Raw genomic sequence first — 14,586 nt, forward strand, 5'->3', positions numbered from 1 at the left:
ATTACAAATCAAATTGAACTGAAACATTATCGTTCGCAGATATACAAGATGATGTGCGACGGTGAAAACGGGAACTACCCCAATTACAAATCCTACCCGAACCACGTGATCGTCGACGTCACTCCGGAGGAAGCCCCTCCGCACTCGGACCCCAGGAAGAACCCCACTACTCGCCCCAAGAGGGTCAAACTCCTCAACGTAGCCACAAATGAACTAACCGAAATTATTGTCTCAATTATAATAGTTCTTATCGGATCAAAACCAGACCTATTCTTCTTACAAACGAATTTCAACCTTAATTGCATAGAATTAGATTCGGAATGCATCAAATGCACAGATAATCAGGTCAAAAAGAAAATCGAAGACTCCCGCCAGTGGTTTCTCAAAGAACATTGGCATTACATCAAAACCGTGCTCGGACAAAGCATCCAAAGCTGCAAGTCCAGGTTGAACAGCACAGAAATTAATGGCAACACCAATACAAAATGTGTGTTGCCAGACTGCAATAAAAGAAGCGAGAACAAATGTACGTGTAACAACTTAATAAGTAAGCTAGAAAATGGAATTATCAAGACTAATGTAGAGAATGACAAATGTGTTTGTGATTATTTGGAGAAAGTAAAATGCCGATGTCCAACGAATTCTTATTCGAATGGCGTTGGATTTGGGATAGATCCGAAGCAGCCAGTGGATGGACGGAATCCCATAGCAATTGATAAAAGCACTCACGAATTACTAAATGCGCCGAAAGGAATATATGCGTTAGGGCCCCTCACAGCAGATAATTTTGTTCGTTTCATCCCTGGCGGGGCATTAGCGATCGTTGCACACATACACAAAGAAAAAACCGCCGAGTAACTTGCCATAGACATGTGATTTAATTTTTTTTTTTTACAATAAATTATTTTTTTATACACCTGTACTTTTGTTTTTTTTTTTAAGGAAACAGTGATTGGATTATATAGATTTATTCCATTGTAAAAATAATAGAAAAATAATTCTAAACATGGCACAAATACAAAAATTATTGTAGACAATATTTTTCTCTTAAAAATTAAAAGGCCTTATTTCAGTAACAAAGAAACTTAATTGTATTTATTTGATTGTTAAAATTATACGTTTATCCCAGAACTATTACGTCGTTTTAATTATCATCAGACCATAATCATATTTGTTACCAAAAAATCTTTTTAATGTGAAATAAATAAATATATATTAGGACAAATCACACAGATTGAGCTAGCCCCAAAGTAAGTTCGAGACTTGTGTTATGGGATACTAACTCAACGATACTATATTTTATAAATAGATACATATAGAAATAAACATCCAAGACCCGGGCCAATCAGAAAAAGATCATTTTCCATCATGACCCGACCGGGGATCGAACCCGGGACCTCTCGGTTCAGTGGCAAGAACTTTACCACTGCGCCACCGAGGTCGTCAAAATAAGAATAAGTACATATTGTTTTTACCTATTCCATCCTAAACTTTGCCCACCAGTTGACGGAATAGGTTAAAAAAAGGATAATTATGAAAGAAAAATTGATATAAAAGGTAAAATATGATTTAGACATATTCATATAAAAAAAAATATTACACAATCCTATTTTTTTTTAACTATTAAGAATGTAGGTTATACAATTTGTTTTTTATGAATAATTATTATATAGCGAGCAATATAATAATTATTAATAAAAAAACAGAACGTTAGGTAAATTAAATAAATATAGGTATGTACGCAATTTGAGTGAATTAAAGATTTAGTTATTTGATAAAAAAAATGTACGAATCACAAACAGAAAAAGATTAATTAGCTAAAGCTATTATGTAGGTATATATTAGTTCTTTATACAATGTTTAACCTATTCAGTTTGACAAAATTACAGTACATTAACAATTACTTACTGCGCACCATCAAAATCACTTATTACATTCATACAGTTTTATTTAACAGTAACATAAATGCGATGATAAATACAATCATATCAGCTTGTATATGTACTTGTCATAAAGTGGGATAGTAATCACATATCCGCACTGGACCTCCATATATATAAAAATTATTGATAATACTACTTCCATTCATTGGAATTCAGCGTTTATTTCCATGACGCTAAGGTCAATTTTAGGGTCACTGTGTTGATTGAGTACATTGTAAACAATAGTGCATATTTAAAACCAAATTAATTATTTTTACAGCCTCTTGAGGATCAAAACAACCTACTATCAACTATAAATAACAGCAGTATCCATTTAAACATACAATTAGTCACTTTTCTACATACCGTGTTTTAAGTAATTTATTAATATTATCAGCGTCAGTAGGATATGGTAAAACCCTTTGCAGACAGGCAACATTTGGATTTCTATTCTCCCATCCGATGACCGACCATTGCAGAATTGACTTCTGCCACTACCCAAACTGCATTTTCATGACAAAAATGTGTTTGCCAAACACATTATATAATATTTTTTTTATATTTCATTAGGTACAAAGACGAGCCTGGTGTCACAGTTTGGACATGAATTAGATATTACTACTAATTGAAGGCCATTAAAGCTTTTTAAGTGTTATGTAACAGTAATTAAAATGCCATTATTTCACAATTTAGCTCATTATGGAAAGATTAAGTGATGTCCAGATAGGAATATTTTGAAATTATATCCAAACTAATATTATAATGTTATAAATACGAAAATAAGTTTGTTTGTTACCTCTTCACAAATTATCTACTGGACCGATTGTCATCAAATTTGGTGCTTGGGTACAAAATAACCTGGAACACGTACGGTACTTTTTATCCTGAAATTCCCAAGGAAGCAAAGCCCCGGAGCGCAGCTAGTTATCTATAAAACCCAAAGCTCCCATATAATTAAAAACAAAAATTAGATCTAGAGATTAGACTATGTTAAAATTAATTTGAGGCTAAATTAAATCTGTATAAAAGTTTAAGTTACAGCATATTCTGTAAATTCATATGTCCATACAATGGCAAATGTCTTACATGCGTATCCTCTTGTTATATGAAAATTATGTAATGCACAACTGCAAGAATATTGGGCACCCATTACCTACAATACCTATAAAATAAAAAGTTACAAGGCACAATTCTTCATGAACAGTTAGATTGTGAACCTATGCGTTATAGAATACCATCTGATAGGTCAAATTTGATCTGTTCTTTCACTATTCTTACCGGTTTAAGTTCTCACAATCTCTTAGCACATATTAGGGCAGATTAAATCCTACAAAACTTATAGGTAACTTGAATTAACAATATATAGTTTTTCTGTTTAATTTAAATGATACATCAGTGGCGTCTGGCACTAGCACGCACCGGTATTGGGACTCTCTCCATAATTATGAGTTTCTTCAGGTCATCTGCTAGACTCTTTGGGAGCCCCAAAGCGTCTACATGTTGCACACTTTTCAATTTTGAAGCAATGGCTAATAAAGCTGTATTTACCAAAGTACGCATCCCAATAGTGATGTACCAAGTTGTTCTATGTGGTACGTTAGCTATGCTTTCTGGCGCTCGGAATATGTCCTTGTTGTTGATGACATATCGCTCATGGGTATGCCCATCCGTAAACTCCCACGGGTGACTGATGTAAGTATCTGTGTTGTAGTAAGAATTAGGCTGCATTGTTACATAGTGCACTCTAAGCCCGTTATAGTCACGCCACCAAACGTCCACGGGTCTTGATGTACGGTTCACAAAACGAATAAAGGCTTTCTTTTCCGATCTTATAGATTGGCATAGAACTTGCTCACCATTCTCGTTTGTTTCGTACCATAAATATTGATCACTCACAGGCATGTTCAAAAATAGGAAATAATCTAAGCACAGATTTTGTATCCACCTCATTTGAGATAATTGTTATTATACACAGCAGTGAACAAAATCTAATGTTTATATTTTTGTTCACCTTGGAAAATTGTCGTAAAGTTTAAGTTTAGCGCCAGTAGGTCATTGGATATGGTATGGCGCTTTTGACAGCACTGTACTAAAGCTAAACAACTTCCGGTCGTGTCAAAATAACAAAATTCACAACAATGGCTGTTTGCGTCGCAGTTATTGGCAAAGATGTAAGTTTTCCCTTGAAATTTTCACTTATTATTCATTTACTTATAAACCTAAATTAGTTAAGAATAATTACGCACTGTCACACAACTGCACGATCTCAAGTTATGAAGATAATGATAATAAAAGTTAAATCAACACATCACCACTATTGATAGGTCTAGTCTATGGTCCACTGCTTGTGTGTTTATTTTTTTAAACTGCAGGAAAGGACATAGACATAACAGTTCATAAATGTTTCCCCTCCCCAAGTTTAGGGTAAATTGATATATTGTTCAATTTTTTTATTAATAGAATTCACCGCTTTATATCGGAGGAATTGGAAATGATACCAACACGGACAATGAATTGTCTCGTCAATGGCTTGTCCACACAGCTTTAGATGCCCTGGAAGAACGACTAGCTACAACCAACACTAACACCACAGGAACAAATACTAATGCAGCTCGAACAGATTTGCGTGATTTATACCTGGGATTGCTATATTCTACTGATACTCACAAAATGTAAGTACTTTATATTTTAAAAACGTCACCGATATACTATCGCAACACTTTAAGAAATCAAGATAGATCTGTTCATGATATGAATATCAAAGCCACAATTTGATCATGTTATTTCGTTTTTATAAAAATCATTACTTTTTTTTAGATATGGATATGTTACGAACACAAGAGTGAAGTTAGTTCTAGTAACAAGTTCCATATCGCCAAGTGGTAGCAATATCAGAGATGCTGAAGTCAGAACAGCATTGCGCAGACTTCATGCTTTGTACGCCGACGCTATTTGCAATCCATTCCACTTGCCGGGTGACCAAATAACTTCGCCGTAAGTATTCTTCTTCTTTGCGTGTCGTCTCGACGATTCAGACAGTAAGCTGATATCTGTGGAGTCATACAGAACCTTTGCAGCATTGGTGCTATGTTTTGAGGAGAGGTATAAAAAAAATACCATATAGGCAAGCAGTTTCCGAGCTGTATCCTCACTTAGACATAGGTATTTTCTATTCTTCGACTGACTTATATCCTGAGCCCATGTCGGCCAAGGCAGATTTGATCCAGCATACTTAATTCATTATACTGAATTGAAACTTAATCACCGAAATAGAAATAAAATTCAACTTCTTTAAGAAATGTCTAATTACTTATTTTAAAAAACAATTTGTTTTTCAGGAAGTTCGACAAGCAAGTCAAGAGTTTAATGTTGAACAATGTGTAAATCTCATACATACTGTTTTTAATGTCAAGTAAATATGTTTATTTTATGTACCTAGTTAACTTTAAACACATTGAGAATTTGTAGATGAATATCAAATTCAATAATATTAATCAATGTTAAAATTAGTTTAGTGTCCTATTTATATTGTTTTTATGTACGTAGTTATTATCTGTACTTTGAATAAATGAAGACTAACAACGTTTTATTTGTTATATATTATCATCCTAATAATTACTACATGTATAACTAATGTTATTTTAACATTCAACTTCTGTTTTTAACGCCATTGATAAGGTCTGTGTCAAAGACCATATTTAGCCTTAAGGTTTGACCGCAGACCATTTTAGCCTTAGCCTAAGCCACACCTCGTGGTAGTGGACATCAGCGTGATGTTAATTTATATTTCTAAATATAATAGTCAAGGTTGTACTGTACCTATAACTACTTTGTCCAGTACCTACTATTGCTATTGTAGATGTCTGTTTGCTTGTAATGAATCTGTTGTACGAAGAGGTACAGGTACATAAAAGGAGTGTACATCAATACACGAATATCTGGTTAGCTAGTTGATATAATTATTCGTATTTGCTACTACCCCTATGCTTCACAAAGCATGACAAATATTGGGATATTGCTGAAAAATAGCGGCAACATTATAATCAATACCATAGACACGATTCCACGAACCATTTAATGTTTATTGATGTATAGCTCCTAAATGGGTATTTTAGATTTATGCAAAAAAGTACTTTTTATACATATGAAAATTATACACAATTTAAAAAAAAATAAGAATTTTGTAGATGGCGCTACTTGAAAAATAAGCCTTACCTCTTTCTGTCACTGTCAAAGATTATTCTCTTTCTATGACGTGAAAGTCGACAGGCTGTTCTCCGGTTCAGCGCTGAGCAATTTTTGATCTAAAAGTTGTTTATCTCGACCGAGAAATCGCAGAAAAATGGTAAGCATTATCAAATGATTATATTTTCTCATTTTTGTCTCCGTGGGAATAAAATCTTTGGGTAATTATTTTTTAGGTTATATTTGCACGTGTTCATATGTTCATTTTGTCGAAGTTTATAGGCATATTTTTCGATAACAATTAATTTAGCTCTGTATTTTCAGATATTTTACTAAAATTCTATAAATTCTCCACACAATATTGTTGGCTTCTCCTACAGATCCTCAAACAAACATTGTTTTTGTTTTGTTGGAATGAGCCGTGAATCGCTTCAAAAACGACACTAAATACTTAATTTAATGTGAGGCCTATACCCAGTAGTTCATATGCTGAAAACATCAACCAAAATAATAAAAAAATGGCTGGAAATGATGATGACTTATGTCTAACAAGAGACTTGACGATAATTTCAGGCGGCCGCTGTAGTGTCAGGCAAGGATATCGAGAAGCCCCAGGCGGAGATCTCGCCCGTCCATCGCATCCGCATCACGCTGACGTCACGCAACGTCCGCTCCCTCGAAAAGGTGTGCGCTGACCTCATCAATGGCGCCAAGAAACAGAAGTTGAGGGTTAAGGTACATACCTAAAGATTTTTATATCCATACCTATCAGTCTGTAAAGAATAGAAAGGAGATTTCTAGTTTGTAATAACTATTGTAGGAAAATAAGCTTATATTCAAATTAATATTTATAGGTTATTGACTGTTACTTAAAATTGGAGAAGGTCTTAGTTCAAAAGATTCTGCTAATAGGGTCTTTGTGATTTAGCAAGCGCTGTTATAAATCATAGCTCGTCACATACAGCTGTGTGTATGTAAATAGCGCTAGAACAACACTTTTCAAAGTGCAGAATGTGAGTATGTCTATGCTGCGTTCTGCTCATGGGAAAGATACAATTTTACTAGCAAACCATGTGTTTCTTTAAGCCTGCCTTTGCAACATCGCTCCCCAAAATATGTATGTTACCTTTTCACACTCTATCTACTTAATCAATCTTCTTGAAATATTGCACACATGTAGTTTGAAGTGTGGAGAAGGACATAGTGTGCCTTACATCCCATAAAGAAAAACTGTTCCTGTTTTTTATAAATTTGGCGGGCGAAACCGCGGGCAAACACTATCTATAGATTCTTTTATGCTATAAAAAATTATGGATGCATAAATGTTTTATTTCTAACTTAGTAACATATAATCTAATGTTTACAGTTCAAGTGATTAAAGACTAAAGATGTTTAATATGTGTCTATCCTTTGACATAGGAATAGAAGACAAATTATTTTCCTAACAAATATTTAACGCCACTATTTCAGGGCCCCGTGCGCATGCCAACCAAGATCCTCCGCATCACAACCAGGAAGACCCCATGCGGTGAAGGCTCCAAGACCTGGGACCGCTTCCAGATGAGGATCCACAAGCGAGTTATTGATCTCCACTCGCCGTCAGAGATCGTGAAGCAGATCACATCAATCAATATCGAGCCCGGTGTGGAGGTGGAAGTCACCATCGCCGACGCGTAGGCACAACTGCCAATAAACTATTTTGAGTAATTATCTTGTTTGATTTTTAACTTTTAAGACCTGCTGCCATGGTGAATTTCACGACTGTTAGAACTCGGCACGTAGTGTTTCATTAGTGTCGCATTTTTTTTTTATTCCTGACGAAGGTGTGGTTATTATGGTTTTAATTTATACACGAGCGAAGCTGGGTCGGGCTAGTGGGTATCTTAAAAATTATCTCCTTATCTCTCAGCCTTTTTGGCAACTCATGATTTTGTTGATTTGTTAATGACCTCGGTGTCGCAGTGGTAAAGTGCTTGTCTGTGATCCGAGAGGTCCCGGGTTCGAACCCCGGTCGGTCATGATGAAAAATGATCTTTTTCTTATTGGCCCGGGTCTTGGATGTTTATCTATATATGTATTTGTTATAAAATATAGTATCATTAAGTTAGTCATAACACAAGTCTCGAACCTACTTTGGGGCTAGCTCAATCTGTGTGATTTGCCCTAATATATTTATTTATTCTGATCTGAATCTCAAAATTACAAGGTACCTAATGGAGGTACATAAAAATGTGCCATTATGTGGTCGATAAAACAAATTTGGCGCAAAATCATTCGATTTAACGCTGAAAGTGGATTTACCATGAGCTTAGATCCAAGTTTAAATGAATATGGATATTTTTTTGTTTTTTTTTTTAAATGTGTTAATGGCTAACACTGGTGTCAGATTTTGTTCAAGTCGCTAAAGGCATCTAACATGACTTTTGCGACTACCTATCGCCATCTAGTAGCAAGTAGTCGCACGCTAGGGAACTAAGTTTCCTGCATTTCTTCCATGTTTTCTATGAGTTTTTTTTAAAGCGGTAAGAACTCACAAAGTCGGCATTGCTTGTGCGATAGCCCTGGTGTTGCAGGAGACCATGGGCTTCGGTGACCACTTTCCATCAGGTGGGCCGCATGCCTGTTTACCTGCTAGCTATTTATTCTGCATATAAACGAAATATGGTCGTCACAAATTGGTTGAGCGCGTTCCCCGTAAAATTCTCGGCTACGACGCCTCAATTAAACTTAAACCTTAGATTTTTGCAGAAAGCTTGTCAACGTAACCTCAACCCACTACAGACAGCGGGCAGTATTAATATTATATTTATTTGTATAGAATTGTAACACACACACGCTTTTCTCCATACAAAAATGTTAAAGCATGTTGAACATTACACAGTCGATGTGCAAAAACTTATTATATGTCCCATTTTTGAATCAAACTATATATAATAAACTAATCACTAGCCCAGCACAATTTCGCTATGTGGTCGAAATTCCACCTCACCATACCTCCCGATTTGGGTCCTCTTTCCTCCTGCGAACTGCTGGAGGTCCGGAATTCTCTCCTCGCATCGATATTTCCCCGAATCCCACAATTTAAGGATCTCCATGCCAAGAGTGAATAGGCATTTTTTGAACTTGGGTGTTTTGGACCTCATTTTTGCTAGATTTAGGTCAAACCAAGGTCAAACGCAACCAATTAAAAAAAAAAAACTACCTATAAAAGGACTACCATATGGTTTACAGCTTCTTCTAAGCACGCAATGGTCCCAATTTATAACAAACAAAAAACGCAAAGCCCTTATTACTAAATCAACTAGGTTTTTGTTCACATTCGTTTGTTTCGTGAAAAAATGTCGTTAGGTTTGTTTCCGCGTTTATTATGTAAATATATTATAGCAATCTACCAATACGATGTTTATGCTATTATTATAACTATAGGTTGTGGTTCCGCTTTAGAAATTGATCACTCCATATCTTTCCTGGATGTTGTACGAGGCGATTAAGAGACACATACTATCAACAAACGATAATGTTCAAATTATTTATAACATGGCATTTGTATTAATTAAGTTTTTATAATGCCAACTGCATACTGTCGCCTAACTCAGGACACGCTAATGCGTGAACATTGCGTAGTTAGTACGAGTGCTTTTATTTACCGCAATGAAAAACCAGCTATGTATACCGAATCCGACAAAGGTTGGCGAACTGTTCGACGACAGTGTCGACCCGGCATAATGTGGGTACTCTCATACGTCATTTGCTGCAGAAACAAATGGTTTATTATTATTAATATGTTATTGATATGTTTTATTAAATTCAGGTACCTGACTTACTTACCTCTTAAACAAATAGAAATATTGTTAACATAAAACGGACGATTGTCTTGTTTACTTGTAGATTGATAGAACTAAACAAAAATCTATTTCACCCGTGGGTCCTGAGGACATAAATAAGTTATAAAATAACATTAAATTGACAATACAAGAGTAACGTTTATTCAATTAGTTTAATCACCCTTCTGTTTCGGAGATACGGTATTACTCAACCAGATAACCAGTTACATACAAGTACATACATACAATTCGTTTGACAGAAGAATGTGCGTCCTTTCTTCGTTGGATCGAGAACACGTCAAGAAAATGTACGGATCGTGATGATAAACCGCCCGCCGCCCGCTGCGTTCGGCAAAAGCTAATATTAATATTATTCCGTTCATCACATAGGTTGCCTATAGCAGTCCAGCTGTTGTCGGTTTCGGGTTTTCCGCATCCAGTCGCAACCTTTCGCAGCTCATCGGCCATCGCGCCTTTTTCCACGCTTCGCTTGCCTAGTCTCCACTCGAGAACACGTCTCCAAAGGCGGTCATCTATTTTTCTACAGAATTTGTTCGCCTTGTTTATTCCAGTTTCCTAGGTGATACCACCTGGGTGATATGAGTCAGAGGTGAACCGAGAAATGAGAATCCACTTTTTCACCCAGAAGCACAGAGTGGAGTAAACTATAACCGTGTATTTGGTGTTTCGCAGAGCGTTTCGACCGATGCGGTCGCGCTGTCATTACAATTTTATAAATATTAACCAAAAACAAAAATTGGTTTTACCGACTTTAAAATAATGAATCTGTACTGTAATGTAACGTCAATTTTACAAATGATTGATTTTGGAAATGATTCCTTCCTCAAGGCAGAAAATTTACGGATCGAAGTCTGCGCTGTCGTCATTACAGCGCAGACTGCAGCGGATGAAACGCTCTGCGAACCACCATTTATGAAGTACTGCCCATTCATTACGATGCCCACTGCATAGCTATATAGACCGTAACTGTGCCTCAGTATGTATGATGCAATCCAGTCTCCCGAAATTGTTTCTAAGCGGCGCCACGGGCCATTTGCTATAGACAATCCATGAAATATGGCGTCTCTGATGTCCTACCGTCCTTGCTTCGATTTGTCTTCATCTTCATTGTATGGAGTTTCCTGGTGACTGGTAGATCTTAGTTAACGCCTGTATGCATGGATCAAGAAAAAAATAATTAATTGCAGTTTGAAAAGGGTATCTGTCACGACATTCCTTCAATAAAACCCAATAAAACAGTTTACAGGTTGTTTTTAGAGTGGAGTCTTAGTATTAGGGTACCGTTATGCATGTTGGGTACGCTACAATAAATAAATGGCTTTCAATTGCATCCTTGTTGTAACGATTACCTTAAAATGAGGATTGACGCACAAAACTGGCGTATGTCGCCGCCGACAAAATTTACACAAACGTTAGGTGGATATAGGCGACCTAGGCTCTGCGCAGACGATCAATAAGCTCTGGAAGTCTGCCAACGCCCCTACGACAGAATACGGACATTTTTATAATGAGGCTAACTATTCAGGGCGTGTCCTTTTACGCAATGCTTAACGTGGCTCTGCTCCCATCTTCTTCCTGACTTGATTAAATGTCGATGTCTTCTTCATAGTCGTATTCCTCATGGCTGAGGGTCGTGGTCATTACGTGAAATGAAACACACACAACAATTTTCTTGGCATTATTAATGGAATGATTTGCCATTGCCTTCTCCATTTCACACACAAGTTAATAATAATCAACCAGTGTGCAGGTTTCCTCACGATGTTTTCCTTCACCGCAAGCAAGTGGTGGTCAATGAAAACTACTATATATGAGTCATATTTGTATACAAACTCATGTGGCACGAGTAGGATTCGAACCTGGGTCCTTTCGATCCGCAGGCGGGCGTCTTAACCATTACCCATACACATGTTGCAGGGAAATTAATAAATTATTATTATTTTTCAATTAGGTAGCTAATTAGTTACTGACCATACTGTAAAAGTTTTATGTTCACGTTATGAGAATGCAGAATAATGTTGAAAGGGGTTATTTTTAAGAATTTTAAATTTAGGAGAAGAATTTAGAGAGATTTAAGGAGAAGAAATAAGGGAAGGCTGAAGAAGACATAACGTACGTTAGGCAGGATATGGCTAAAAAGGGGAGAAGTGGAAAAGACTGCTGTAACGACCCCTCATTATGTAGGATAAGGGTAGGTGGATGACGTCATCAATTAGCTAATTCCTAGGTACGTTTAGCTCTTCGATACCCACGCGGGTTAGCCGCATTGGGTCATCGCTCTAGGATCGATATCTGGATGTGTGCCAACCCTAACTGGCCGTTCACACGAATGCAATTAATTTAACCGCAGTCAGTTAAAGTGACGAAATAGTAGGAAAGCTGGCCCTAAACTCCAGGATCGACTTAGATAGAACAAGGAACAACTTCAGATGAGCGAGAGAAACTTTAGTGGCGTGTGGTTCCGCCTTATGATAGGACCACTCCATATCCTCCCGTGGATGTCGCACGAGGCGACTTTGTAAGGATAATCTTAACAATTAGAATGATTGGATCCTTTCGAAACAATCAATAAAAGTAAGAGAGAAAATAGAAAATTTAATCAACACATAACAAATACACATACATACATAAATGATTCATTTAATAGACTTTTTGTTACAAGTATAAAAACAACGGAAAGCCTGTAAAAATCTAGGTTTTAGGTTCAGGGCGTGGCTAATCCAACGTTCGTCGGCAAAGCGAGAGCGACATGGCTGTCCATCCTCGTTTCCCACCCCCTAGGCTTCAAACCCCGTCTCCATGGCAACCACAGATGATCGAATATAGACGAGATGTTGCTAACTGCGACAAGCACTTGTAAAACAAGTTTTAAAGTTTCCTTTGGTTTAAAATGCTATACTTTTTAAGTTGGAGCTTTATACAACTGTGAAAATTGCATCAGATATTTATATATTTAGTTGTCAGACAGAAAGAGATCCTACATGGGATAAGTCCGCCGTTTTTATCACAGTTTCTGTATTTTTTGGTTAAGACAATAACACTTTTTTTTTTCAAAATGTACAGTGATTACCCTACCTACCATTAATAAAAATAACTATACTCGTAATCCTTATCCCAGTTTTCTTATGGACGTAAATTGAGACAGATGGTTACAGTAAATGACTTTTATGTCCCACAGATAAGTTGTTTGCCAAGCGATTTTATGCCATAACTCTTTGAGACAAAGGTCGTGGTGTATAGGAACTAGCTGCGCGCCCACACCCCGCCTACAGTGATTGTGGTATCCTTGCTTTAATTGGAAAGTGTTTGATATCAATCTTTGGAGATATCATAACAGTATGATGTCGTTACCACATGTTTGTATAATAAGTTGATGATATTATCCAGAGCTGTGCAAGCAAACTTCAATTTGACGACCTCGGTGGCGCAGTGGTAAAGTGTTTGCCTCTGAACCGAGTGGTCCCGGGTTCGATCTCAGTTCGGGTCATGATGGAAAATGATCTTTTTCTGATTGGTCCGGATCTTGGATGTTTATCTATATATGTATTTGTTATAAAATATAGTATCGTTGAGTTAGTTTAGTATCCCATAACACAAGTCTCGAACTTACTTTGGGGCTGGCTCAATCTGTGTGATTTGTCCTAACGTATATATTTTTTTAATTTATTAAAAAGAAAAATCTTCATCCTTCCAGAGCGATCGGTCTACTTTCTCGTTTGTTCTATTTTGTACTTTTGGTCTGTTTGTTTTCCCAAACTGTAGGTATTTTTCCCAATCCGTCTACTTTAAATAAGCTCTGAACAAGGTCGCTAATAACATAGACTTGTTCAACTATACTTTGACTGAGTTCACAAAAACTACATAGGTACATTACATACATGAATTATAGTATACCTAATTTAGATGATAAGAATAGAATTATTATTTAAGGAACGACTCTATCGCAATGGGTAACACTGTAATGATAGGGCTAGATATGAATAAATTAATAAATATTTCCGTGACGATCGTTCTACTTTCCTCATCAGTCTACTAGTCTCAGGTCTGCTTCATGACGTTTTCCTTCACCGTAAGCAAGTGATAAACTATTCACACTACGAAAAAGTCAGAATGGTATACAAAATTACAAACTATAATATGGAGTTCTTAAAAAAAGAGCGTCTTTTTTAATTTTTTTATTATACACCGGATACGCGCGTATTACACAGCGTTGCAGGCGTACATAGGCTGCGTACATGTGACCCCTTGCCATCAGGTAGGCCTGTTAGATTGAACCGTATTATAAAAAAATACAAACTCATGTGACACGAGTAGGATGCGAACCTGGAACTTTCCAATTCGGCTATGTAACCGGACCACCACCGTGTTATTGAGCGTAATAAAAAGTAGCCACAGCCGCTCCTGTTAGCTGGTCTTCCACTCCCATACCATGCCACACGCAACCCCATTTCAGCTTTTATATAACTTTTACATGCGATCTGCACGTTTTTGCCAAAAATAATGATTGCCATTTCATTAGTTTCTCATAAGTCGTATTATGCTGGATGACGTTTGTACATGTAATTTTTGGATTTGGCAATTTTCTTTTTTACATAAACGGTCGAACAATGCAGACGTTGGCCGCCCTTATGGAG

The 14,586-nt window shown here is 36.6% G+C and overlaps 4 protein-coding genes across 7 annotated transcripts in view; 3 read left to right on the forward strand and 1 right to left on the reverse strand.

The window, feature by feature from the left end:
• Window positions 1-1,134, forward strand: part of LOC128679901 (oxidative stress-induced growth inhibitor 1-like) — a 51,860-nt gene extending 50,726 nt beyond the window's left edge. For all 4 annotated transcript variants that reach the window (XM_053762401.1, XM_053762398.2, XM_053762399.2 and 1 more), the window contains one exon: window positions 40-1,134. In XM_053762401.1, coding sequence (XP_053618376.1) covers window positions 40-858 — 819 coding nt within the window. In that variant the 3' untranslated portion in view covers window positions 859-1,134. The remainder of the gene's footprint in view (window positions 1-39) is intronic.
• Vhl (von Hippel-Lindau) lies at window positions 953-3,872 on the reverse strand. The gene has a single exon (XM_053762406.1). The coding sequence runs from the start codon at window positions 3,870-3,872 to the stop codon at window positions 3,315-3,317; it is 558 nt and encodes a 185-aa protein (XP_053618381.1). The 3' UTR covers window positions 953-3,314.
• Window positions 3,873-3,990: 118 nt separating this feature from the next.
• LOC128679906 (uncharacterized protein) lies at window positions 3,991-5,508 on the forward strand. Its single transcript, XM_053762407.1, has 4 exons — window positions 3,991-4,093; window positions 4,383-4,594; window positions 4,740-4,916; window positions 5,261-5,508. Exons 1-4 carry the CDS (start codon window positions 4,061-4,063, stop codon window positions 5,304-5,306), a joined length of 468 nt encoding a protein of 155 aa, XP_053618382.1. The 5' UTR covers window positions 3,991-4,060; the 3' UTR covers window positions 5,307-5,508.
• A 600-nt stretch (window positions 5,509-6,108) lies between these two features.
• Window positions 6,109-7,814, forward strand: RpS20 (Ribosomal protein S20). The gene is made up of 3 exons (XM_053762408.1): window positions 6,109-6,267; window positions 6,681-6,842; window positions 7,578-7,814. Exons 1-3 carry the CDS (start codon window positions 6,265-6,267, stop codon window positions 7,782-7,784), a joined length of 372 nt encoding a protein of 123 aa, XP_053618383.1. The 5' UTR covers window positions 6,109-6,264; the 3' UTR covers window positions 7,785-7,814.
• Window positions 7,815-14,586: the final 6,772 nt, after the last annotated feature.

This window comes from Plodia interpunctella, chromosome 22, assembly GCF_027563975.2.
Source record: "Plodia interpunctella isolate USDA-ARS_2022_Savannah chromosome 22, ilPloInte3.2, whole genome shotgun sequence".
Lineage (NCBI taxonomy): Eukaryota > Metazoa > Arthropoda > Insecta > Lepidoptera > Pyralidae > Plodia > Plodia interpunctella.